Source organism: Balaenoptera ricei, chromosome 3 (genome assembly GCF_028023285.1).
Source record: "Balaenoptera ricei isolate mBalRic1 chromosome 3, mBalRic1.hap2, whole genome shotgun sequence".
NCBI lineage: Eukaryota > Metazoa > Chordata > Mammalia > Artiodactyla > Balaenopteridae > Balaenoptera > Balaenoptera ricei.
The window spans coordinates 176,837,428-176,863,431 of record NC_082641.1 but is presented as its reverse complement, the minus strand read 5'-3'; the positions used below and the strand labels follow the sequence as shown (position 1 = coordinate 176,863,431).

The window sequence follows — 26,004 nt, the reverse complement described above, 5'->3', positions numbered from 1 at the left end:
ATGGGAGGTGGGGGAGGCTGCATGTGCAAAGGCCCTGTGGTGGGAGTGAGCCTGAAAGTTGAAGGAAGAGTGAGGAGGCTGGTGTGGGTGAAATTGAGATATGGCGCATGGGAAGGGTTCACACGATCACAAAGGATCCTGTAGGACTTTGGCATTTTCTCTGAGCTGGAAAGAAACTTCTGGGAGGTTTGGGGCAGTGAATAGGGAGACCTGGGCAAGCGAGGACAGGGGCTACACCAAGGCTGCAGCAGGATAGGCAGCTGTGTGCTGGCTTGGAGTTCCGAGGAGAGGTCTGGAGGGGGACAAAAATCTAGGGCTGGGGGTTGGAGAGAGCTAACAGGTGCCTGGGGGTTCTAGCCCATGTTTCACTGCAAGGGGCCAACTCGGTCCCCACCCCATCCTGGTCCACGTGGCTGGGGCTTGGTCTGGCCCTTGACGCCCAGAGTCCTGGGTGGTCCAGCTTGGTTCTCTCCTCATGGATTCCTCTTTCTCGAGTGGGCCCAAGAATCACGTGACCACGTCTGACTCTTCCTTTTCTAGGCCAGGAACTGGGGGTGGGGTGTGCAGCGAGGCACTTAACCAGGGGCATCCTGAGATCCTGGTCTGCCTCTTTCCACAGCCTCCCGGAGGTGTGGGGCTGACCTGGGCCAAGCCTGGAGCTGGTGCTGCCTGAGCGGGGGTGGAGCCGGCAGCTCAGGACCTGAACTGGCCGCCAGGTGACCTGGCCATCTCCCCATTGGCCTCTCCACCCTTCTGTGTACTGGGCCCTGTTCTGGGCTGGGAACTAGGTTCAGGGCGGTCCACTGCCTTGCCCTGCAATATTCCTGGGGGTCTAGGGGTGTTCTCTGCTCCATCAGACCCCAGAGTCTTCATCTCCAGGCCCTGCCTAGTAAATGCTTCTTGTAATAAAGTAGGAAACAAAACCCAAACAACTAGGGCGGTATAAATGCCACTTCAGTTCCTGGTACTCAGAGGTGGCCTCAGACACCAGGCTCTGGAACTCCCAGCTCCCATGTTCCACGCCTGGAGACCAGAGCCAGTGAGGAGGGGCCAGTGTGAGGGGCCATCATCACCCCATTTCATGATGCAGGTTGGGCAGGGAGCACTGGCTACCTGAGCCAGAAGTCTCTGTGCTCTGGTGCCAAGAGATGGCGGGGTGGGGATGGAGGAAGCACGCTGGGGTCTGAGGTGTCCTCCGCTGCTGCCCGGAAGGCCGGACTGCCAGGCGAGGAGAGGGCTTCTAGCCTCCAGGCTTGCGGGCAGAGGTTCTCACAGTGGGAACTCCGAGCCCCTGAGGGCAGGGCAGCGGTGACGGCCAGCTGGGCTGAGGGGCGAGGGACAGGCCCTCCGGGGTGTTGGCGGGGACCCAGGGATGAGTACGCTGCTTCCGTTTGTTGGGGGTCCTCAGGGTCCTGCTGTGGGCCCGGCCATTCTCGTGTTCGAGGTGGGAGAGGAATGCAGAGGGGTGCAGCTGGCGGGTGGGCAGGGGGCTGTGAGGGTCCACAGCCCAGGGGACACAGGGCCGGGTTGGCGGGCGGGCGCTCAGCACGTGGCCAGCCGGTCGCACACCCAGCTGTTCAGGTAGCTGCCGCAGAAAACGTCATTCCACTGCCCCGAGCCCTGCATCATCACGCAGTTCTCGCCCTGGCCCGCGTCGTTGGGCTCCCCCGGCTGCCAGTTGCTGGAGCAGGAGGCTTCAGGTCAGAGGACGGGGTACGGGGAAGGGTCCCCACTGCCTTCAGCCTTGACACACCCCTCCAAGCCTGGGCCCTCCCCACCCCATCCCTGGATTCCCACCCCAAGTCCCTGCAGACCAGAGACACCCTCCCCCCAGTCTGAGCCTGCATATCCAAACCCTGACCATCTCCCTCGGTTGCCATCCAGAAGCTCCCCAAGACCCAGCCCGGGGGGACGCATGCCCCCAGATACACTCCCCTCGCATCACAGAAAGGTCCCCCTTCTCCGAGGGCCCCTCCTCTGCGTTCCCCTCTCTTCACCTGTAGCCCAGGGGGCTACTGTCCATCCAGATGAACTCCCCCTCGATGTCCAGGTCCCGAAGGCCAATCCAGGAGCCCCTCTTGTTGGAGTGTTTGGTCAGGAAGTCCTGGGGAGCAGGACAGGGCTGGGGAGATGTGCCTGGGTTCCCCCCACCACCACCACACAGGAAGTCAGGGCGGGGATCTGTGTCCTCCCCGCAGAGCCCAGGCCCACCTGCTCCTCCTGGCTGCGGACGCTGACCAGCCGCCCGTGCAGTTTGCTGCAGGCGTTCCGGGCCTGGATCCATTTCTTGGTGCCCTTACCGAAGTAGTAGCACTTCTTTTGGAAATAGATCCACTCCTCGGGGCAGATGTTGCACACAGAGCCTGTGGAGGAGAGGCTGAGGGGGGCAGCGGTGGGGGGGTACCACGGCGGGTGCCGTGGCGGGTGCCGTGGCGGGTGCCGTGGGTACCATGGGCAGGGCGGGTGGCAGCGTCTCTCCTGGGGTCTGGGCTGAAAGCAGGTCCAACCCAGGGCCTAACAGAGGGTCTCCCAGGTTGCCTCCTTCCCTGGAGGTCTGATGCTGACGTCATCATCACTGCAGCTGCCCACGATGGCCCGCAGCATCTCTGCACCACCAACACCACAGCCAACACCACCTTTACCAACACCAGCTCAGCCACGCTTAGTCACCGGTGCCGACGGCAGGGCTGAGGCCAAGACCGCCAGCATCACTTTCCCCATTGCTGTCCCCACCGACAGCCGCGTCCCCCCAGTCATAGCTCTGGCCGCTGTCGCTGCCAGCACCCCCCAAACCAGCACTCTTGGACACTTTCTGGGAAATTGAGACGATTTTCTTCTAGTTGGTCAGGGGAGCCTGTGGTGGGGATGGGATGGGGTAGGAGGAGATTGGAGGTCTGGGTCCTGACGGCCTCCATAAGGGACCAGCTTGGTCTTTCTCCCCTTGCCCCAGACCCAAGGACACTCTCAGGCACCGTCATTGCCGCCACTCCCAGGTGGGAGGCTAAAACCACTGTTACTGGACTGACTCACTCGTGGTTTAAAATAGATTTTCTTAGAGTGAAGTTCATGGAGGGCTCCATAGCTTGGGTGGAAGTTTTCTAAGGGGTCTGGGGTCCACAGCAGTTGGAGGAGCCCTGAGGAGACTTCTCCCACATCAAACATTAGCCAGTAGGCAGCCCTCTGGGGGAGCAGCATGAAAACATAAGCAAGCATCTCAGGACTTCTCGTAAGTCTTAACCACTGGTGGTCCAGTGGTTAAGACTTACGAGCTTCCACTGCAGGGGGCACGGGTTTCATCCCTAGTCGAGGAAGTTCCACGTGCCTCAAGGTGCGGCAAACAACAACAACAAAACAAAACAAAAACACAAAACCACAACAGAGAGCATCTCTGGTCCCTTCAAGAAAACTTTGGGGCTGGTGACCTGGCTCTGTGTCACACCGTCACCGAGAGACAGCTACAGAGCTGGACCCAGACCCCAGGCCATGGGGGCCGGACTTTGAGGGGGAGGAACTCAAGGACTGACTGGGGATCAAGGTGAGCGAGAGCCAGATCCCCCCTCCCCCTCTCCCGGGAGGAGCACAGCAGGGTTTCTTGCTGGGACTCCCAGAGCCACACTGAGTCCCAGGAGACAGCGCTCCTCCACACGGAGCAGAGATCCTTCCTCTTCTCTGACCCAGCTGGGGCTTCCCAGAGGTGGGAGGCCAAAAATCAAGGGTAGATAGGGGCAAGGGGGTGGGGACTTCAGGCAGTAATACCCAGGTCCCACCCGAGGTTAAAGGCACAGTGATCGAATGTCTGCTCTCTCTGCAGCCTGCTGGCGCCACCCCCACGACCCTCGGAACTGCCAGCATTGCCTCCATCACGGCCGCCCCTGGGGAAGATGTCATGGTCCCCCTGGTCCCCACTACTGCAGAGGTGATCCCCCCGTCCGCCCCCTGGTTGGGTCAGACAATCCTCCGGAAGGGCTGTGGCTGAGGGCATCCTACCCACGACCCTCCCCCGAGTGGAGACGGCCAGAGGCGAGATCAGTAAAGAGGACCCAGCAATGGTGAATGCGAGACAGCTTTTCCTGGAGGAAGGAAAAAGCGTGGGAGCCCCGCACCCAGGTCGGTGGAGGGGAGCTGTTGGAATCAGAAAGGGCTTTCTCAGGTGTCGCCCATCGGCCCTGCCGCACACGTGAGCACACACCATCCACACTGTCACGCTCACACCTCTACTGCACTTTGGAACACACTGTCACACACCCATGTTGTCACCCGCATGCACCGACGCCCCCACGGGTACAGACGCAATTGCTCACCGATGGACTCGCGTATCTCCATCCACAACTTCCCCACCTCTTCCTGGAGTCTCCCCAGTGAATCCAAGGCCTCGCGCCTCTCATTCAAGCCTTGGGTAGTTAGGTCGGGGGGGGTGGGGAGTGGGCAGGGGTCAATGTGTTTGTTTTTAATTTGGGGGCCACAAATCCAGGCATACCTCCCTGCCCCCCTCCCCTGAGGCTCACTGTGGGACTTCAAGTTGCTCAGGTCAGCTCGAAGACCATCCAGGTTCCGGGAGAGCTCAGATTCTGATGGGGGTGGGGGGCAGGGCTGGTGTCAGGGATGATACTAAGAGTCCCGGAGCCTGGCCCCCAGCTCCACAGCCCCCCATGGCTCTAGGACCAAGCCCCCCAACCCCACCCCCATCTCTCACCCTGAGATTCCATTCTCTTCTGTTCAGCTTGGATTCTCTCCATGTCCTGCAGCATCTGGGCAGCTGATTGCAGGGGTGGGGACTTGGTGGTAAGAAAGTTCTCAGACTCACCCCCCAGTCCCCCCTTGGCCTCTTTGCCTGAGTCTTTAGGGTCACCTGCCCATTTTGCAATTCATGGTGGTCTGGAGCCCTGTGTCCACGTGTTCATTCATCCACCCTAGCTCAGGTCACTCACCCTGGGATTTCTGGGCCATCTGGTCGCCCTTGTGTCTTTCCAAGTCCTTGGACACCTGAGAGACTGGGGAGGCAGGAGAGAAGACTGGTCCTCAGGAGCCAGGAAGACAGGTCCGAGAATCCCCCCTACCCCAGGCCCAAGCGCAGGGACCCCTGTCACATAATCACAATGGCCACAGCCATTGTTTAATTTAAAAACAATTAAAAACTGTTTTTAATTTCAGGGGCACAAGTACAGGCAGATCTGGTTTTATTACACTTTGCGGATATCACATTTTTTACAAATCAAACGTCTGTGGTGACCCTGCATTGAGAAAGTCTATCGGTGCCATTTTCCCAGCTGTGTCTGCTCACTTCGTGTCTCTGTGTCACATTTTGGTAATTCTCGCAATATTTCAAACTTTTTCATTATGCTTGTTTCTGTTATGATGACCTGTGGTCAGTGATCTTTGATGTTACTCTGGTAATTGTTTCAGGGCACCATGAACCATGCCCATATATGAACTTAATGGATAAATGTTGTGTGTTCTGACTGCTCCACCGACCGGCCGTTCCCCCACGTCTCTCCCTCTCCTCTGGCCTCCCTATTCCCTGAGACACAACAGTATTGAAATGAAGTCAACGAATATCCCTACAGTGGCCTCTAAGGGTTCAAGTGAAAAGAACGGTCACACGTCTCTCACTTTAAATCAAAAGCTAGAAATGATGAAGCTTAGTGAGGAAGGCATGTCAAAGGCTGAGACGGGCCAAAAACTAAGGCTCTGGTGCAAAACAGCTAAGTTGTGAATGCAAAGGAAATGTTCTTGAAGGAGATTAGTAATGCTACTGCAGTAAAGACACAAATGGTAAGGAAGTGAAACGGCCCCATTGCTGATAGGGAGAAAGTTTTCATGGTCTGGATAGAAGATGAAACCAGCCACAACATTTCATGGAGTCAAAGCCTCACTCATCCAGAGCAAGGCCCTAATATTCTTCAATTCTATGAAGGCTGAGAGAGGTGAGGAAGCTGCAGGAAAAAAATGTGAGGCCAGCAGAGGTGGGTTCATGAGGTTTAAAGAAAGAAGCCGCCTCCATAACATAAAAACGCAAGGGGAAGTAGCAAGTGCTGGTGTAGAAGCCGCAGCAAGTTCTCCAGAACATCTAGCTAACTCACGAAAGTGGCTACACTAAACAAGAGATTTTCGATGTAGATGAAACAGCCTTATATTGGAAGAAGATGCCATCTAGGACTTTCATAGATAGAGAGGAGAAGTCAATGCCTGGCTTCAAAGCTTCAACAGACAGGCTGTCTCTCTTGTTAGGGGCTAATGCAGCTGGTGACCTTCAGTTGAAGCCAATGCTCATTTCTCATTCTGAAAATCCTGGGGCAATTAAGAACTATGCTAAATTTACTCTGCCGGTGCTCTATAAATGGAACAACAAAACCTGGATGACAGCACATCTGTTGACAACACGGTTTACTGAATATTTTAGGCCCACTGTTGAGATCTACTGCTCAGAAAAAAAGGTTCCTTTCAAATTATTACTCTTCATTGACAATGCACCTGGTCACCCAAGAGCTCTGAGGGAAATAGACAGTGAGATTCATGTTGTTTCCATGGCTGCTAATCCAACATCCGTGCTGCAGCCCATGGATCAAGGAGTCGTTTCGACTTTCAAGCCTTATTCTTTAAGAAATACATTTCGTAAAGCTATAGCTGCCATAGATGGTGATTCCTCTGATGGTTCCGACCAAAGTCAACTGAAAACCTTCTGGAAAGTATTCACCATTCTAGAGCCATGAGGAACATGGGTGATTCATGGGAAGAGGTCAAGCTGTCAACATTAACAGGAATTTGGAAGAAGTTGATTCCAACCCTCATGGATGACTTTGAGGGATTCATGACTTCAGTGGGGGAAGGAACTGCAGATGCGGTAGAAACAGCAAGAGAACTAGAAGTGGAGCCTGAAGATGGGACTGAATTGCTGAAATCTCAGCATAAAACCCTCCACCAGCATAAAGATTATGATTCACTGAAGGCTTAGATGATGATTAGCATTTTTTAACAAGAAAGTATTTTTACATTAAGGTATGTACACTTTTTTAGACCTAATGCTATTGCACGCTTAATAGACCACAGTATAGTATAAATATAACTTTTACATGTACTGCAAAACCAAAATAGTCGTGTGCAATATTTATTGCGATATTCGCTTTACTCTGGAACCAAACCGCACAATATCTCCGAGGTCTGCCTGTACTCAGGAAAGTGCAGGCAAGAATCCAATGAACGTGTGTACCCCTCCCCCAGCCAGAATGAAATAAAAAAGCAGCAGGCGTTTCTCGAAAACTCACTGGACTCAGTTCTGAGCCCTTTGAAAGTCTTAGCTTCTTTCAGCCTCTGAGCGCTAAAATGATGCCCATTTTACAGGTGAGAAAGCTGAAGCACGGAGCAGTTAGGTACGATTCCATCAGGCACTTCTCAAAGCCTCCCCTCCAAGAGTCTCTGGGTTTTCACACCCCTGCGGGGCATAGACTGACCCTTAGATCCTGGGAGGACACTGGAGCCCAGACCTTCCCTCTCATCCCACAGCAGTCAGTGGCAGAAGCAGGAGAAGAGCCCGGTCCCCCTGCCCCCCTTGGCCCCTCCGTACCCTTCTGGGCAGTGGCCTCCTCCAGCTGTTTCAGATTTCGTGCAGTTTCCCAATCTGGGGAGAGGGAGGGAGAGGAGAGGAAGGATATTTCAGGTGCTCCATCCATCCACACCCCACCTGCCAGCGGGGGATGGAGACCTTGGGTATACCGTGTGGGAGGTGCCGAAAGGGGGGGAGACTGGTGTCCTGGGGCAGGGCAAGGTGCCCTCGAGGGAGGGTGGGAGGGGCATGGGAAGGGGCTGGTGGGGACACGGTGGGAGACACGATGGGGAAATTGGGCTCTGAGGGGTATGTTGGGCTCCCCAGGATCTGAGAGTGGGGGTCTGTGAGGGAACACGAGAAGGGGGCCCTGTGGGGCTGAGGGTGTCCTCACGCCACAGGAGAATCAGAGCCAGCAGCCCAGCGCATAGAACTGTGACCACCAGCCCCAGCAGCAACAGCTGTATCCCTCTCCTGCAGCAGTGCCTCTGCCTTCTGTGAAGTTTCAGAAACTCTGCCAGGAGTCGGGGGGAACAACGAGGAACGCAGGGTGAGGCTAGGCTCCGGCTCTGCCAACTTCCCAAAACCCAGAAAGCCAGAGTCCTAGGAGCTTGTCCAGAGCCCACACTGAAGCAGAGGGTCTCAGTGGACCCCCAGCCTCCTCTGGACACTTTCTCTACATGCCGCATTCATGTCCATCGGCAACCATAGCCCCCGATCTTTGTCTGTCCATCTCTGTGTCTGTGCATCTCTGACTCTGTCCCTCTGCTGGTCCAGCCCAATGACGGCCGCTCCTTATGCCCACACTCCAGCGGCCAGCGAGCCTGACTTGGGGCCAGAGAGACACTGGCCATAGAGACAGGTCTGGGGCCAGGAGGTGAGACCCCCCCCTCCTCCAAAGGCTCCCTCCTCAGGTGGCTGACCCCGACCCAGCTCTCACCTGTGCCCCTTCTCCCTTGTGTGGATTCAGTTACCCCCCGCCAATGCTGGGTTCCCAGCATCACCTCAGGAAGACTGGGTCCCCATTCCCCTGCCCACCCCCCGACCCCCAGCCCTCACCCTGTTGCCTGCTCCCTACTTTGAGCTCCTACCCTAAACACCAGACACTGGGTCTCAGTTCTTCCCCATATCTGAGCTCTTCCCTCACCCCACTCCAGGGCCCCCCAAAGCTCTACCTTGATGCCCCACTGCAGCCACAGGCCGCCTTCCCTCAGCCTGGCTGTGAGGAGTCATCATGCTGAGTTCCACTTGTTCTGAGTCCCCTTCACGTGGTCTTCTCTCTCTCAGGTTCCTAGTGCACCAACTGGAGCTGGTGTTTTTTGTTTTTTGGGGTTTTTTTGTCGTGAGCGTGTTGAGTCAGAGAAGGGAGGGACCCGCAGCTTCCTTCTCCTGCCTTCTCTTGGCTCTGTGCCGGGAAACCCAGTCAGGGCTCACCTCCTTCCAGTGCTGGGCTTTTGCTAAAAATTCACTCTTCTTCACAGATAGGGACCCAGGAGCCCTTTTCCCCTCCTAGGTGGGAGATCAGGAGGTCAGGTTTCTTGCTTTTGCCAGGGTCAGCTTCAGAGAGTTCTCTCACCTGAGTATGAAGTTTCCTCCATTACAGCGCTGCTTGGTTTCTCCCAGTGATGGGGTGCTCACTACCTGTCAAGGCAGCCCACTTGGCGGGCACAGTCACCGCTCTGCCTGGGATCTGGGTTTTAACGAGGGTTAGGGTTAGATGTCAGACTCCAGTTACTGGCACAGGACAGCACCTGGGACTTGAGGAACTCCATGACCATTGGCTGATTTTGTTTAGTCCGTGACTGGGAGTCAATGTTGCAGTTAACTGGGGGATGCAACTGGTGTGGAGGACCAGAGGCCTGGGACCAGAGGTGGGCGCCCCAGAGCCCATCACATGCGATGTGCACAGCAGGTGTTCCATGAATGTGCACCTGAGTGATATTGGCAAGTGGCTTAACCTTGAAACCAATTTCCTCATCCACAAAATGACAATATTAAGGATACCTACACGGTAGAGGAGGGTGGTCTGCTCTATATGAATGTGCTTTGAACAAGTCTTGGGACACAGTCAGAACCAAAAATATTATCAGCTCTTGTTACTCTTGCTGCCTGTGCCACCTTGGCCCAAGAATCAACCTTTCTGAGCCTCAGTTTTCCCTTCTGTAAAATGGGGGTGATGATAGTACCCAACTCATGAGGCCGGGGTAGGACCAAATGAGATAACAATGGACATGAGGCTTGTGGCACAGCGCTGCACACAGTGGGTCTTCAGATCTCAAATGTTTATCAAGCATCCCAGGTCCGCTGGGAAATACAGACTCCATCACCCAGGCCTCAGTTTCCTCCTCTGCCAATGTGCCCAAGGAGTCCTTAAAAGTCTCTTGACTCTAAAGCACCTATGTGCCAAAGAGCATGGGCTTTGGGGTCTGACAAGCCTGGGGGCCACCAGCTGCCCCCCTTGCTGGATGACTATGGGCAAGTCACTTCCCCTCTCTGAGTCTCAGGGAAATGGAGATGGGGGCAGCCAGGCTCGATGAACGGCTGCTCAAACCGGGTCTTTCAGCATCCCAGAGGAGGCCAGAGGTGTCACCACCCTGCAGCCGGACATGCCTGAGCCCATGTTGGCCAGACCTGGGGCTGAGTCCTGGCTTCACCCCGGATGAGCGACTCAGTTTGTTCATCTGTAAACTGAGGGTGAGCGGCAGCGCTGGTTCTCCCCTGGAGGCCCCTGGAGGCTGTATGATACGGCATTCGAGGTACTGGCACACAGTAGGTGTTCTGTAGGTGAACTGAGGTACCGAGAGGGTAAGGAACCTGTCCGCACCACACTGTGGTGGGACTGGACCTTGAACCCAAAATGGGTGACCTCGGAGCCTATTTGCTCCACAACTGGGGGACACGGCCTCCTGGTGGGTGTCTGCTGCTAAGGGCCAGGGCGGCAGGGCCCCGATGCCAGCCTGTTTTTCCAACACAAGAGCTCCTTCCGCTGCTTACGGCCTTCAGTGGCTCTCCAGCATCCTGCACGATCAGCCCTCAATGCACCCACCAAGCACATCTTTCCTGCTCAGTCACGCAAATCAGCCGGGTTTCACTTCCCCAAACCAGGTCCCTGGCAATTCTGTCCACACCTACCCCTGCTTTCCTCCCTCAAGGGAGGAAAGGTCATCCCTCAAGACTCAGCCCAGGGGTCGCTTCTTCCAGGAAGCCTTCGGTGCCCACTTTCCACTATCAGGTGGGTAACAGAGAGAGGTCACTGGGGGCCACTGGGTGGGCAAAGATGGCAGGAGGCCTGGGGGGTGGGAACCCTGGGGGACTTTTATGGAGGCCAGGTGGGGGTGGGGACACTGCAGGGGCCTGTCACCTGGTCCAGGAGCCATAGGAGGTGGCCTGGGACAGTGGCAATGGGGATGGAGAGAAGCAGGTAGGTTTGAGATGAGATAGCCTTTATGATGGGAGGGACGTGGGGGTGGGTGCTTGGAAGATGCTATGGAAAATGGCCAGTGTGGGTGAACAGCTGGGCGGTGAGGACACAGGAAGGAGGAGGAGAAAGTTTGGGAACAAGTCCTGCTGGGCTGCGGGGAGGCCACAGGACGGGGTTCCGGATAGAGGCTGGGCCTGTGATGGAATCTGGTGTTTCCGAGCTTCTGACAACTCTGCAGGCCCAGGCACCCCAGCCCCAGGCCATACTGGTGCCCAGTGGCCCTACATGTTCTAACTGGGACTCGACGGCTTGCATGATGCTAGGTTCCTGCCAAGACTCAATTTAGACACCCACACAACACACACACACACACACACACACACACACACACACACACACACACACCACAAAAGCACAAATCGACATGCAAAGGCATCCACACAACACACATACAAAGATTCAGACACACGGACAAACAACACTATCCAACCACAGATACCTACACAATGCAAAACTGCACATGCCCCACGTGCACACAGACACAACCCAGAGGCATCTACACAACACACACACAAAGATACAGACCACAGGATACCACCAAACCACACACGTACACAACGCATACACATAGATATACACAGACACAGACAAATACACAGAAATGCACAGAGGTACACACAACACACACACACAACTTAAACACACAGAGACAACACACAGTGGAACTACAGATGCAAGATAGACGCACCCAATGTGCACACACACAACGTAATCACATGCATACATAAACACAAACGCACATATAAGTGTACCGAAACATACACACACAAAACTCACAGACATAGTGACACACACCACAGCTATGCAACACACACGCACACTCGCAAGTACACGGTCATACAGACACACACGTACGCCCTCTACCGGTCTTCTGCAGAACTGTTTCCAAAGAGGGCTTGATGGACAGAAGCAGGGCCCTCCTCCAGCAGCCCTCCTGCGGGAGGAGGGGAGGAGGGCTGGACTTGGCCCTCCTCCCCCCACCCCCATCCCCCACAGGCCTCAGTTTCCCCTTAGGACCTCTCCCTCCACCTCTGTACCACCGCCCGGCTTCAATCACCCCCAATCCTTGCTACTTCCCACATCTCTGTGTTCAGCCCCGTGTATCTCCTGTGCATCATTCGTTCATGCGACGAAAAAACACATCAACAGTCAATCTAGGGCTTCCCTGGTGGCGCAGTGGTTGAGAGTCTGCCTGCCAATGCAGGGGGACACGGGTTCGAGCCCTGGTCTGGGAGGATCCCACATGCCGCGGAGCAACTGGGCCCGTGAGCCACAATTACTGAGCCTGCGCGTCTGGAGCCTGTGCTCCACAACAAGAGAGGCCGCGATGGTGAGAGGCCCGCGCACCGCGATGAAGAGTGGCCCCCGCTTGCCGCAACTAGAGAAAGCCCTCGCACAGAAACGAAGACTCAACACAGTCATAAATAAATAAATAAAAGAACGTGAATTTCTTTAAAAAAAAAAAAAAGATAAGCCTTCTTCCTTTAAAAAAAAAAAAAGTCAATCTAAGAAAGAAACGGAAAATTTTATTGGAGCCAACCTGAGGATTATAATCCAGGAGACAGTCTCTCAGAGAGCTCTGAGGGCTATTCCGAAGAGGTAAAGGGGGAAGCCAGTATAGATGTGATTTTGGAGAAGGGGTGTTCGTGCAATCGAGCAGTCATCTTTTTATTAATTTTTTTAATTTTAACTTTAAATTTTTTATTTTATTTTTTTTGGGCCACGCCACGCGGCATGTGGGATCTTAGTTCCCCAACCAGGGATGGAACCCACGCCCCCTGAATTAGAAGCACAGAGTCTTAACCACTGGACCACCAGGGAAGTCCCTCATCTGTTTTTTTTTTTTCATTTTATTGAAGTATAGTTGATTTACAAAGTTGTGTTAATTTCTGCTATACAGCAAAGTGACTCATTTACACATATATATTCTTTTTCATATTTCATATTTGAGTACTCATCTTGGTAGAAGGTTGCTGCTGTTCTCGAGGGACAGATATCTTAGTTAATGGTTTTAGTGGTTTCCTAAGGATGGGATGATGCAAGAAACTGAGCTCATAAAATTGTCTCCTGGAAATCTCTGTCTATCCGAGGGCCAGTTCTGCCAATTTTCCTACAGCACAAAGTGGCTCATCCTGATCTTCGCCCTGAATTCCTTGTTGTAGGTCGGCAACTGCGGTGGCCAATGACTTGATTCTTGAAGAACTGGATGGTGGGCAACAAACATCCTTTGTTTTACAATCCCCTCCCTTTCGGTCTTAATTTCGACCAAAGTTTGGGAGGCCTTTCGTGACCAATTTGTCCCATGGTGCCAGGAATGCTCATTCCCAGGTCTGGAGAAGATTTCATGGATAGAGCCACTCAATGTGTTATTAGTGGGCTGTTAACAGTAGCCAAAAGCTTCTGGACTACCTCTCTTACTAGCTCATTATGGTCCAGGAAATGGTTCCCCCTTGTTGCTTCTTCCCATAGCTAGAGTTACACTATTACAATCACTGATCTTATAAGACTATATGTTTGATCAACTGTTTCAAGTCACCTAATCGTGATTAAATCTACCTGAGGCTCGATTACACATTTTTTTTAAAGTCTTCTTTTTAATAAATTTATTTATTTTATTTTATTTATTTATTTTTGGCTGTGTTGGGTCTTTATTGCTGCACGTGGGCTTTCTCTAGTTGTGGCGAGCGGGGGCTACTCTTTGCTGTGGTGCATGGGCTTCTCATTGCGGTAGCTTCTCTTGTTGTGGAGCACGGGCTCTAGGCACGCGGGCTTCAGTAGTTGTGGCGCATGGGCTCAGTAGTTGTGGCTCATGAGCTCTAGAGCACAGGCTCAGTAGTTGTGGTGCACGGACTTAATTGCTGTGCAGCATGTGGGATCTTCCCAGACCAGGGCTTGAACCGTGTCCCCTGCATTAGCAGGTAGATTCTTAACCACTGCACCACCAGGGAAGTCCCTCGATTACACATTTGGTCATGCAAGAAACAATAATCTGGTAAAATAGGCAGAATACAAGTAATATAGCTAGTGGCATTAAGGAGGTCATAAGTAAGTATTTAAGCTGAGAACTACCATTAGGTACCGCCCAGGATCGCCCCAGGTTGTCTGACCAGTCTGTTCTGCATCCATCTCTATCTTTAAGGAAAATGGTATATTAGCATTGTATGGAAAGTTCACCGAAGATGTCCGCACCTATATGGCGAGTGGTGGCTCGTCGTGACCCCTTACAGATTGTGGAAGGAATGTCACCGTCTAAGGAGTTACAGGGCTGGCGCCAGAAGGAGAAAATTGATCTTTATGGTTGAGCAGGTATTTCTGCCGTTGGGGAGGTCTGGTTCACGCATAACGCAGATGCACGATGCACGCAAGAGGGCGAGGGAGGAGACCAAAGGGCAGAGGAGAAGTTTTATGTTTAAATTTTTCTCGTCTCCCCTTAAAATGTGAATTTTTATTTCATCACTGTCATTCACTCACTCATTCATTCATTCATGCATTCAGTGAGACACTGGACACCATGACGGGCCCTTGGGGCTGATGTCATGAACAAGCTGAACAAAAACTCTACCCTTGGAGCTGACGTTCTATCCGGGGAGACAGACAAATGTCAGATGGTGACAGATGTCAGAGACATAAAGGAGATAGGAGGAGGGGGTGTCAGAGGCACTATTTAAATAGTGACCCAGGAAAGCTCTCTGAGTGGGTGACGTTTAGCCGGAACCCCTGCAGGGAATGAGACCCCCAGCTCACGGATGCGGGGAGGGATCCCCAGCAGGGGAAACAGCACGTGCAAAGGGCAAAGAAGAGCCCGCAAGGCCCCGTGTAGCTGCCACCTTCCCCTTCTGCACACGCCTGGGGATCCCCTGGGCAGCAGGGTCTGTTGGAGGAAATCAAGGGGAGCAGGTGTGATGAACAGAGTGAGCCCAGATGCGACCCCTGCCTGGAGTTCAAGGGCTTTACCTGCTCAGCCTCTCCAGCCACACCTCCCCCCACCCCCACTTCCTACAAGACTCCCCAGGTGCACTCTTACACCTCAGGGCCTTTGCACTGCCAGCTCCCGCTCCTGGGGTGCCAAGCTGGCCTGCAGTGACAGTTTGCACGGAGGCCTCCCTGACTGCAGAGGCCGGGCTGGGGGCCTCCTCTGAGACCCCACAGTCCTCTGTATTCCCCTTACCCAGTCCATCTGTGTTAGGTGGGCCTCTCCTGGGACCCGGAGCTCCCTGCGGGTAGGACCTGGGCACCCTTCCTGGAAGGTCCCTGAGCTCACAGGCAAATGTGCCCCTCCTCACTCCCCTTCCCAACCATCATCCATGCAGAGAGCAGGTCAGCAGGAAGAGGAAAGGCACGTGGGGGATGGGAAGGGGCTGGCTCTGCATTATCACCTCCTGGAGCCTCACGTGGCTGATTGTGGTTTTTTGTGCTGTTGGGGGTGGGGAGGGGTTGGAGGGGGGGGCTCAGGATGAGGGGGACACAGAGGCTGGCTTGTCCATATCCTTCCTTCTGGAGAGACTCCCAGGCCCAATGCCCACTCCCTCCAGCCCCTCCAGGCCCCAGCACACCCCCAGGAACCAGGGGGCTGAGCTAGCCCATCCTGGGACTCCTGAGAGCATTCCAGGACTGCACTGGGAGATTCGGGGGTTTCTCTCTGACATTGCCCATGGTTCTCTGAGAGGATGGGATGTTGTGTGGGGACCAGGCTAGAGGATGGCTCCCAGCCCCCTAGAGATACAGAAATCTTGGACCCCAGGCTCCACCATCAGGGACCCATGCTCTGACCTTCCTGGAGACCCAGGAATCCAAACCCTTAAGGACCCAAGAAGCCAGGACCCCAAGCCCCACACTCAGCGACCCAGGCCCCTAGCCCTTTGGAGATCCAGGATTTCAGGACCCCAGTCCTGACTTTCAGGACCCCAGAAATCCAGGCCCCCCAGGCCCCCAGCCCCTTAGGGACCCAGGAAGCCAAGACCCTAGTCTTTTTTTTTTTAACACTGGCTCTGTTTTGTTTTATTTATTTATTTGTTTGTTTGTTTGTTTGTTTGTTTATTCCCAGTTTTTTGGCCATGCTGCATGGCTTGCGGGATCTTAGTTTGCCGACCAGGGATTGAATCCCAGCCACAGCAGTGAAAGTGCCAAGTCCTAACCACTGGGCAGCCAGGGAATTCCCCAATACCCCAGTCTTGACGCTCAGGAAGCTAGAAATCCAGGACCCCAGGTCCTCAGTCCCTCAGGGACCAGGCCCCTAGACCTTAAGGACTTTGGTCTAAGATGGTGAGGTTTTTCTGCTCCATCTGGCTGTTCTGCGGGCTGGTTCCCTAGGTTGGTCAGGACGGTAAAAGTGCTGCCCTCTGCTGGATATACCTTGCCACTGCTTCCCCCGACTGGGTGACTCCCCACAACCCGTGTGGGTTAGAGAAGGCCACGGAGTCCCAGCTCCACCCCCTTCTCCTGTGGGCCTCAGTTTCCTCATCTGTAAAGTGGGGATATGCACAATTCTCCCACGTAGGTTGTCGTGTGCATAAGTCCTTCCGCACAATTTTAAAAAAGTCTCTTCCACAGGATAGAGAGAAGCCAGCAACAAATGGGAACGCTGTTAGCACTATTTCCCAAAACACATCGCCGTCGCGTATCTCCCATTATTAATACACGCCCCCCCGCCCCCAGCCACAAAGCACAAAGGCTCTTGGAAGAAAACCCAAACTCCCTGCAGCCAGCAGGGCCCTGTGTGGCTGGCACCTTCCTTGCCTGCATCGTTCCTTTGCTCAGCTCCAGCCACATCTGCACACTTTTCTGTTTTTTGAGCCCTCTGGCTGGCCCTTCCTCATCCTCCAAGTCTCTGCCCTCCAAGAGAAGTGGTCCCAGCTAAACTAGCCCCTAGTCCCTCAGTCACCCTGTCAATGGTCTCTATGACCCCCACCTGTGAAGGTGTCCGGTTTGCTTATATCTTGCACGGTGCCCATTAGAACACGAGTTCCAGAAGGGCAGGGGCAGTGCCTGTTGTCACCACTGAGTCCCCAGCCCGTGGCTCAGGGCTAGGCACACAGTAGGTGCTTTACAGGCATCACATCTGTAGGAGTTTCTTAATGACTGCTGTAAGGAATTACCTCAAACTGGCTGGCTTTAAACAACGTAAGTGTATTATCTTGCAGTTCTGGAGGTCAGAAGCCCAATACAGGTCTCACTGGCTAAAATCAAGGTGTGGACAAGGTTGCCCTCCTCCTGGACATTCTAGAGAGAATGTTTTCTTAGCTTTTCCAGCTTCTAGAGGCCCCCCACATTCAATGGCCTGTGGTCCCTTCCTCCATCTTCAAAGCAAACAGTGTAGCATCTTTCAACCTTTCTCTGACTCTGATCCTCCTGCCTTTCTCTTATAAGGGCTCTTGGGATAACACTGGGCTCACCTGGGTAGTCCATGATCATCTCCCCATCTCCAGATCCTTAACTTAATCTCACCTGCCAAGCCCCTTTCACCCTGTCAGATTGCCTATTCACAGGTTCCAAGGATTGGGACGGAAACATCTTTGGGGTCCATCGTTCAGCTGACCACAGCACCTGAGGAGGTAGATGTTATTATTGTTCCCATTTGATAGATGCAAAAACTGAGGCTCAGGGAGGCAAAGTCACTTGCCTAGGCTCACCCATCAAGTAAGTGGCAAGCACAGGTTCTAGACTGTGGTCTTTCTGTCTGCAGCTGCCAAATCCATCCATTTGAGCCATCTGTGAGTGGACGTGGGGACATAAGAGAGGGAAGAGTTGGGGGCAGGATGGTGAGGTGGATGGCAAAGGGGCTGCCAAGGGGACAAGAGGAGTGTGTGCTCTCTCCTACCCTGGGGGCTTCCCCAGATACCTCAGCCAACCCAATAAGATGCCTCAGGATCCCAGGGGGTTTCCTGGAATTGGGGGGAGGGATGTGGGAGGTTGGAGAAGACAAGCTACTCTGTCCCAAGTTCACTTCCTTGGAAAGTGGGGTGACAGATAGGGCCGTTCCATCCAGGAAACCCTGGCTGGGCTCCAAGGTCACCTTTGATTTGCTGACTCAGCCCCAGACAGTGGGGTCATGTGGTCACTCAGGGGGCTGTTGGTGGGAACACCTACTGGAAGAGGGTAAGAGGGTGGCCTGAAGGGGTCTCTTCTGCCCCCAACCCCCTGCTTCCCAGCGCAAGCCACTTTGGCCTCTCCAAGACAGACCCTGCTTTCCCTCCCCCACCTCACTCCTTAGGATAGAAGTGCAGGCAGCGGGGGGACTGCTTTTCCAGAATCTTCCACTTCCAATTTCACCACGTGGGCACACCACCTTCTATTTCTCCTCATCACCTCCCCTTCATCACCTGCCAGACTGTGAGCCCCAAGAAGGCAGCAACCACAACCTGAACCCCAACATTTCATTATGACAATTTTCAAGCATACAGAAAAGTTGAGTTTTAGAATGAAAATCCATCCCTAGATTCTACAATCAACACTGTCTATATTTGCTTGATTACAAATCTGTTCATCCATCCACCCTTCAATCCATTTTATTTTTCATGCATTTCAAAGTAATGTGCAGACATTAGCCCACTCCAGCCCCCTAAATATCAATACTAAATCCCCCCCCCCAAATGCTCCAACCCACAGACCGTGAACTAGAGGTCAATGTTCGCTGGCTGCTCTCCTAACTTTTTTCCCTTTTGAGTAAAATAACTTAGAATGAAATACACAAATTCCAGCAGTGTTTTCTTGGAGCTTTGACAAATGCATTCACCTGTGTAATCCAAACTTCTATCAAGGTACAGAATGTTTCCATCATTCCAGAAAGTTCTTTCATGGCCCTTGCCAGGAAGTCCCTACCTCTGCTCCCGGGAAACCATTGTGCCCACAATTTTCCAAGCTTGAGTAGTTCTGCCTATTCTAGAACTTCATATAAATGGGCTCATAGCGTCTATACTATTTTGTGGGTGGTTGCTTCCGCTCAGTCTAAGGTTTTTTACCTCTTGTTCTCCATTGGAACTCCAGTGCCTGGCTTACAGTAAGTGCACAAGAAATGTTTCTGGGTGAGAAAATGATTGCATTGAATGAATGAATGAAGGAAAGAAATTGCTCCTTTTTCACAGAGACTTGCTCTCCCATCAGCTCTCCCCTCTCCAGCTTCTCTCTGGCCAACCTCCTCCTTGGTCTGCTGAAGCACCACTATTGTCACCCCCAGAAGACCCCTCTTTGGGGTGCAGTCAACAACCCTTCTATTTGTCTCTGTTCAGGGGGCTGTAATTCCAAATAGCAGAGACCCCTCCCCCACCTCCTGCTTCCCAGCCCCCTGCCCCGTCTCCTCTTCCCATGAAAACACGTGTTATCAGGCACACGTAAACCCGTGCTTCCTGCCTTCCCACAATATCAGCTTCAATTTCCAGCCTCATTTCCGCCCCTCCTGCTCTTCTCTAGATAAGCACCTCCACCTGGTTCTAGAACTGCTAAAGCCTCTCTTGGGTCAAAAATACCCTCCCCGAGCAACCAGAGCCTGGAGACATCGCTGAGTATTGGGGAAGCAAAAAGGGTGCAACCACTTTGGAAAACTGTTTGGCAGTTTCTTACAAAGTTAATCACTTACCTACTATCTGACCCACTCCCAGGTATTTACCCAAGAGAAGTGAATACTTAAATCCATAAAAAGTTCTGTATGAGATTATTCACAGTAGCTTGATTCATACTCTCACATTCAAACAACACAAACATCTGTCAACAGGTGACTGGATACACAGATGGTGGCCCAGCCAGCCAATGGAAGATGACTCAGCAATGAAAAGAAACAAACTACAACAGCGTGGGTGAATCTCAAAAACACTATATGCCTGGAGAAAGAATCCAGGCACAAAGCACTATACACTGTACGATTCAATGTATGTGGCATTTGAGAAAAGACAAATCTTGTCAATAGTGATGGAAAGCAGGTCAGTGGTCAGTGGTGGCCTGGGGGAGGGGAGGAGGTGAGGATTGATTGGGAAGGGACAAGAAGGAATTTTAGGAGGTGATGGAAATGTTCTACATCTGCAGTGCAGTGGTGGCTACACAGCTGTATACATTTCTCAAAACTTGTTAAATTGTAAGCTTGAAATAAGTGCATTTAAAATAAAAAAATTTTTTCAACTGTTGTAAAATAAACATAACATAAAATTTACCATCTTAACCATTTTTTAAAAATTATTATTTATTTATTTATTTTTGGCTGTGTTGGGTCTTCGTTTCTGTGCGAGGGCTTTGTCTAGTTGCGGCGAGCGGGGGCCACTCTTCATCGCGGTGCGCGGGCCTCTCACTATCGTGGCCTCTCTTATTGCGGAGCACAGGCTCCAGACGCGCAGGCTCAGCAGTTGCGGCTCACGGGCCCAGTTGCTCCGCGGCATGTGGGATCTTCCCAGACCAGGGCTCGAACCCGTGTCCCCTGCATTGGCAGGCAGATTCCCAACCACTGCGCCACCAGGGAAGCCCCCATCTTAACCATTTTTAAGTGGACAGTTCAGGAGTGTTAAGTATATTCGCATCGTTCTGCAACAGATCTCCAGAATTGTTTCATCTTGCGACACTGAAACTCCGTACCCATTAAACAACAGTATTTGTCCTTTTGTGACTGGTTTACTTCACGCAGCAAAATGCTGTAATATGTGTCAGAATCGCCTTCCTTTTTAAGGCTGAATAATATTCCATTATATGGATGAGTATATTTGGTTTATCCATTCATCCATTGATGGACACTTGGGTTGCTTCTACCTGTTGGCTATTGTGAATAATGCTGCTATGAACATGGGTATGCAAATATCTTTTCAAGACCCTGCTTTCAGTTCTTTTGGATATCTGTCCAGAAGTGGAACTGCTGGGTCACATGGAGTTTCTGGGGGGAGACTGATCCTCGTGACCTTGATTTCAGTCCAGTGAAACTAATTTTGTTTGTTTATTTTCTCTTTTTGGCTGCACTGCACAGCATGTGGGATCTTAGTTCCCCGACCAGGGATCGAACCCGTGCCCCCTGCAGTGGAAGCTCGGAGTCTTAACCACTGGACCGCCAGGAAAGTCCCAATGAAACTACTTTTGGACTTCTGACCTCCACAACTGTAGAATAGATGTATTCTATTCTATTGTATTCTATTCTATTCTATTGTATTCTATTCTATTCTATTCTATTCTATTCTATGTATTGTTTCAAGCCACCAAGTTGGCAGGCATTTGTTACAGCAGGAGTAGGGAACTCATACACTCTTCCAAGCTGACTGTCTGGAAGTCCATCAGTCTGGTCAACAGTCTACTAGGTATTTTATCTGTCCAGAAGTCAGATGGCTCCTGGGCAAGGTCAATGCCTTGCTCTGGGTTGGAGTTTATTTATTTATTTATTTATGGCCACACCACTCAGCATGTAGGATCTCAGTTCCCCCACCAGGTATCGAGCCTGCACCCCCTGCAGTGGAAGTGTGGAGTCTTAACCACTAGACTGCCAGGGAAGTCCCCTGGGCTGCAGTTTAGAGGGTTCAGTGAAGGGTTGGGGGTTTCCTGGTTACAGCACTGAAAGATTCCGCCTGGCCAGGGAGTTTGGGTGCTGTTGCCTCCTGTTCCTACTCAGTGAATGCTCTCAGGGCTGGGCAGCTTGGGGGCTCCAAGCAGATTTGGTTCTGGACTCAGCTCTGCACAGAACTAAAAGCTGCTAGCCTGTCACTCCCCTCAGTTGGGCAGTTGGACCCATCTCCACTGGAAATGCTGGGAGAGCCCCCAGGTCCCCAAGACGGGAGCAGGAAGCTTTGGGAGTGCAGGGTAAATTCAGATCAAAAGTCTCCAGTTGATAAAGCTAGGCTGTGTGCACCCCACACCCCCCAAACGGGTTCAGCCATGCCTTACACTTTCCAACACCCTCTGCCTGCAAAGCCCTCCCTTCCCAGCTCCATGTGCTGAAATCCCATTGTTCTTGGAAAGTCCATCTTCTCTGGATGTATTCCCTGAACATCCCACAGAACCTGGGTGCCCGAGATGAAAGGGACAATGCTCATCAGATCCGGGCAGCCCCTCTCCCACCTGTCTCAGGGCCTTGTGTCAGGCTGCCTGTAGTCTCCACAATAGGATGACAGTCTCCTCAAGGAACAGGGCCAGCACTGCAGCATCTCAGCAGAGTTCCTCTCCCTGGGGACACAGGTGGCTCCTTCAAATGCATCATATCACTCCTTCATATATTCCTCAGTCGAGTCACTGGTCACATTGTCCCAGGGGTAGGGATGGGGGTCAGACTCATTCCTGTGTCCCCCGTGCCCTACAGCCCTCCTGGCCCAATGCAGGTTACGCACTGGGTTTGGGGGGCATCATAAGCCCCTGAGGTCAGGGTCACTCACATGGATGACATCAGAGTCTCTGAGATAAAGCTTAGAACAGCTAACCAGAGCCAGGGGCCAAGATTCATTTCTCATTTATTGAGGCTCCCTCGGGCTGCGAAGAAAGCTCTCAAAATCCCTATCTTTGAGGCCTTCCATCTGCATGGTAAAATACAAGTAAATCAAACAGCTCCATCCCTCAGTTACTTGACCTTGGTTAGGGAGGGCGATAGGGTCAGATCACAGGGCCGGGGAGCTCAGATTTTGGAGTGGGTGGAGACTAGCTGAGGTCCACGCGTGAGGGGTTGCAGTGAGGCTGGAGCGGAGGTCTCAGAGTGCAGTTACTGGCCTACGCTGTGGGTGGGGTGGGAAATTAATGGTGGTGGGCGGAGCCAGGACGGTGAGCGGCTCAGGCGATTGGACAAGTGCCAGTGGGCGTGACTCTGGGGCACTGGGGGAGATCAGCAGCTGAGCCTCTTCTCACAGATCCAGCTGTCGTCCCTGTTGTCGCACGGTGCGTCGTTCCACATCCCCGTGCGGAGAATCATGATGCAGTCCTCGCGCCCCAGCGAGTCATTGGGCTCCCCCTGATTCCAGTAGCTGCAGTGGTTTGGCGGAGGTGTTGCTGGGAGGCTAGGCTGAGGATGGCCACGGGGTCCAGCCTTCCTTTCCGGGGTCTAGCCTGTTTATTGCTTGGGTCTAACCTAGACATCCTGAGGGTCTAACCTGAGCACACGCACCTGGGATATAACTTTCTAACCCCAGAATTTAACCCTAGTCACTTCCTGGGGTCTATCTAGCCCGCCCATCCCTAAGTAGGCCCTGAGATCTGGCCGAAGCGCTTCTCCTAGGATCCGAACTGTCAGCCTCCCCAAGTCCCTTCCCTCACCTGAAGCTGAGCGGGACTCCGTCCACCCACTGGTAGCCCTGGATCCTGCGCGCCCTGCGCACGGCCCTCAGGCCCAGCCAGTAACCGCGGCCACCAATGTTCCGACTTAGGAAGCCCTGGGCAAGAGGGGAGACTGAGCCTCGCGTCCGTCCCGCCCCGCTCCCAACCACGCCCTCTCAGGTAAACTCCTTCTCCCCGCCCCCCCGCCCCCCAAAGCCGGAGCTGCGCACCTGCTCATCCAGGCCCCCGACAATCACCAGGTGCGCTCTGGCGCCCTCGCAGTGGCGCTGCGCCTCCACCCACGTGGCCCGTTGGGTGGAGAAAAGGTAGCAGGAGCCCTGGAATGGCAGCCACGACTTGGGGCACTCCTCGCAGGAGCCTGCAGGGTGGCGAGGATCAAAGAGGTCATTTGCTCCCGAATGGAGCAGATGGTGAGGATTGGGGAGGGGAGTGTTGGACCCCCGGGCTCAGGGTCGGAGCCACTGAGACCAGGCCAAGGTTAAAGGACGGGGCCAGGCAGATCAGGGAACCCTGGGGCCCAAGGGCGGGGTCCACTTGTCCTCGCCTCTCCCCTCCACCCCTCCGGATCGTGCTCACGGTTCCCGAGCCGGACTCCTTCCAGCGCCCGGAAGAGCTCACTGCGGATGTTCTCACGGTCCCTACCGGCTTCAGCCAAACTCTGGGTCACTGCGAGGTAAAAGGAGTCCAGATTATAGCTAGGCTCAGCATCAGTAATAGGGTCATGGTTAGTTAAGGTCAGCATCCACTTCCGTGGTCATTGCCAAGGTCAAGAATGACATCACGGTCCAGGACTGTTATAGCTGGGTAGGGTCCAGTTGCGGTTGGGGTTAGGAGTTGCAGTCAAGGTCAGAATCCAGAGGTCAGGGTCAGGATGGAGGACACGATTGGGGTCAATGGTCAGGATCACAGGATAGGTGGGGGTCACAGAGGGGTCCGGAGGTGAATCAAGGGTAGGGTAACAGCCGGGGTGAGGGGTCAGGGATCATGGCAATGTCCCGCCCTCACCGCGCTCGCTCAGTTCTTTTAGGGCGCTCTCCTGCTGGATCAGCTTCGACTGTGCCTCTCTAAGCTTGGTGCGCACGGTCTGCAGCTGCGTCTGAGTCCCCAGGCCTGGGAAGGGGGGCGAGGATGGGGGCGGGACATCTGAGACCAGCCCGCCGCCCCCACTACGCGCCAGGAGCCCCGCTCCCACTCGCCTCCTCCAATCCCGGCCACAAGCCCCGCCCCCTCGGTCCACCAGTCTCACAGCAGCTATTGCAGGCTTGGATCTCCTCCTTCAAGACACCCAGCACCACCGTCTGCTTCGAGGCTGGAACGATCCCCCGTCCGCCCCACACACTCCAGGTCACCCTCGGGGACTCACGGGACCCTACCCAACTCCAGGGCCAGCCTTGCAGACTGTGAGATCCCCACCGACCCACCCACTACCCCGACGCCAGGGTCCAAGACCCTTCCGCCCCCGAACTTTGGGGACCCAAGAGCCCCTGTCCTGCACGTACAGTTTGTCCTCAGCAGATCCTGTTGGCCGAGCAGCGCCCCGCGCTCTGTGGAGGCTGCGGAGAGAGGGGGACTCGGGAACTCTCCCCGCGGCCCGAGGGGTGCGGGGACCCCGATCACCGGACGCACAGAGTGGGTGGACAGGCGTGCAGCACACGTGATGTGCACACACACCGACAAAGGACAAACACATTCACAGGCACATATGCACACACATGGGTGCACACAAACTCTGTTCCGAGGTGTTCACACTCAGACCCAGGCAAGGGCCTGGGACCTGGCTGGTGTGTTTAGGGACGGAGAAAAGGTCTATGTCCCCAGGGGGGCTGGACACGACCTCCCCCATCATCCAGTCACTCACCCTTGGAAAACAGGACGCTCAGAACGAGGGTCCACAGGATTGTGACCACCAAGAGAGCCAGGGCCAGGAGGAGGGGTCTCTGTCCCCAGCGTCCCCAGTGCCCTGGGATAACACGGATGGACTCCTGAGCTCCTCCAATACCAGGACCACCCTGGATCCCTGGGCCCTGAGGACTGAGCCCTGGATGCTTGGGTTCCTCCCAGGAAACTGAGATTCAGAGAGGTACAGTAACTTGTCTGTGGTCACACAGCCCCTAAGTGGCAGAGTTGAAATTTGAATCCAGGTCCAGTTGGCTCTAGGGCCTGTGGTGTCTCTCCTGCACTCACTATTTAGGCCCTCTCTTGGCTGATCCTCTCCATTCTCCCATCAAACCCCAAACCACTGGTCAGAGAGGGACCCAAGGGGATCTGTGAGGCAGCCCCATTGCTCATACCTCCGGGGACCTCCTCCAGCCTGCCGTCCCACTTGCTGTACCCGACAGTGTCCATGGTGAGCAGGCACCCAGCTCTGGGAGTAGATACAAAAGTAACCCCATCCCTCTCCCCGCCCCACCCACCCTCTTCCTTCCTTCCCATCTCCTGTGTCTCAATTCCTGGTACAGAGAACCACTGACCAATCACAGCGATGGGCCCTTTCTGGGCTGGGCTGGGCTGAGCTGGGCTGGACTGCAGTAAGGGTGGGGTGGGGAGGGGAAGTGGGGAGTTGAGGGGGGTTGAGGGAGGGTAGAAGGAGTGGGAGGAGTGAAGTGTGTGTGTGTGTGTGTGCGCGCGTGCGTGTAGTCCCAGCCTCTTGGGCACTCATCCCCAACCCCCACCATCACCAGGCACGTGCTCCAGCAACCATTTCCAGGCTCTGCTGGGGCTTCACTTTGGAGCTCAGTCCGCATCTCTTATAGGTCTGGCGTTGGCC

General features: G+C 53.9%; 2 protein-coding genes across 2 annotated transcripts; both read right to left on the bottom strand.

The window, feature by feature from the left end:
- Nucleotides 1-1,542: 1,542 nt before the first annotated feature.
- Nucleotides 1,543-9,138, bottom strand: FCER2 (Fc epsilon receptor II). Its single transcript, XM_059919851.1, has 10 exons — nucleotides 9,117-9,138; nucleotides 7,935-8,054; nucleotides 7,562-7,615; nucleotides 4,929-4,991; nucleotides 4,694-4,756; nucleotides 4,506-4,568; nucleotides 4,302-4,391; nucleotides 2,212-2,363; nucleotides 1,998-2,104; nucleotides 1,543-1,681 (listed from the first exon to the last, which is right to left on the bottom strand). The coding sequence occupies exons 1-10, from the start codon at nucleotides 9,136-9,138 to the stop codon at nucleotides 1,543-1,545; spliced, it is 873 nt and encodes a 290-aa protein (XP_059775834.1).
- Nucleotides 9,139-22,752: 13,614 nt separating this feature from the next.
- CLEC4G (C-type lectin domain family 4 member G) lies at nucleotides 22,753-25,583 on the bottom strand. Its single transcript, XM_059919850.1, has 9 exons — nucleotides 25,529-25,583; nucleotides 25,096-25,197; nucleotides 24,737-24,790; nucleotides 24,484-24,546; nucleotides 24,243-24,347; nucleotides 23,814-23,903; nucleotides 23,447-23,595; nucleotides 23,217-23,332; nucleotides 22,753-22,927 (listed from the first exon to the last, which is right to left on the bottom strand). The coding sequence occupies exons 1-9, from the start codon at nucleotides 25,581-25,583 to the stop codon at nucleotides 22,789-22,791; spliced, it is 873 nt and encodes a 290-aa protein (XP_059775833.1). The 3' UTR covers nucleotides 22,753-22,788.
- Between the last annotated feature and the right edge of the window lie 421 nt (nucleotides 25,584-26,004).

Excerpts from the sequence above, each read along its gene's own strand:
- FCER2 (XM_059919851.1), bottom strand. The coding sequence starts at position 9,138 with ATGGAGGAAACTTCATACTCAG. Across the intron at positions 7,616-7,934 it reads GGCTCTGATTCTCCTGTGGC|ATTGGGAAACTGCACGAAAT; the intron begins GTGAGGACACCC and ends CCCTCTCCCCAG. Across the intron at positions 2,105-2,211 it reads TCCGCAGCCAGGAGGAGCAG|GACTTCCTGACCAAACACTC; the intron begins GTGGGCCTGGGC and ends CCTGCTCCCCAG.
- CLEC4G (XM_059919850.1), bottom strand. The coding sequence starts at position 25,583 with ATGGACACTGTCGGGTACAGCAAGTGGGACGGCAGGCTGGAGGAGGTC. Across the intron at positions 24,791-25,095 it reads GAGCGTCCTGTTTTCCAAGG|CCTCCACAGAGCGCGGGGCG; the intron begins GTGAGTGACTGG and ends CTCTCTCCGCAG. Across the intron at positions 22,928-23,216 it reads GGAGTCCCGCTCAGCTTCAG|CTACTGGAATCAGGGGGAGC; the intron begins GTGAGGGAAGGG and ends AAACCACTGCAG.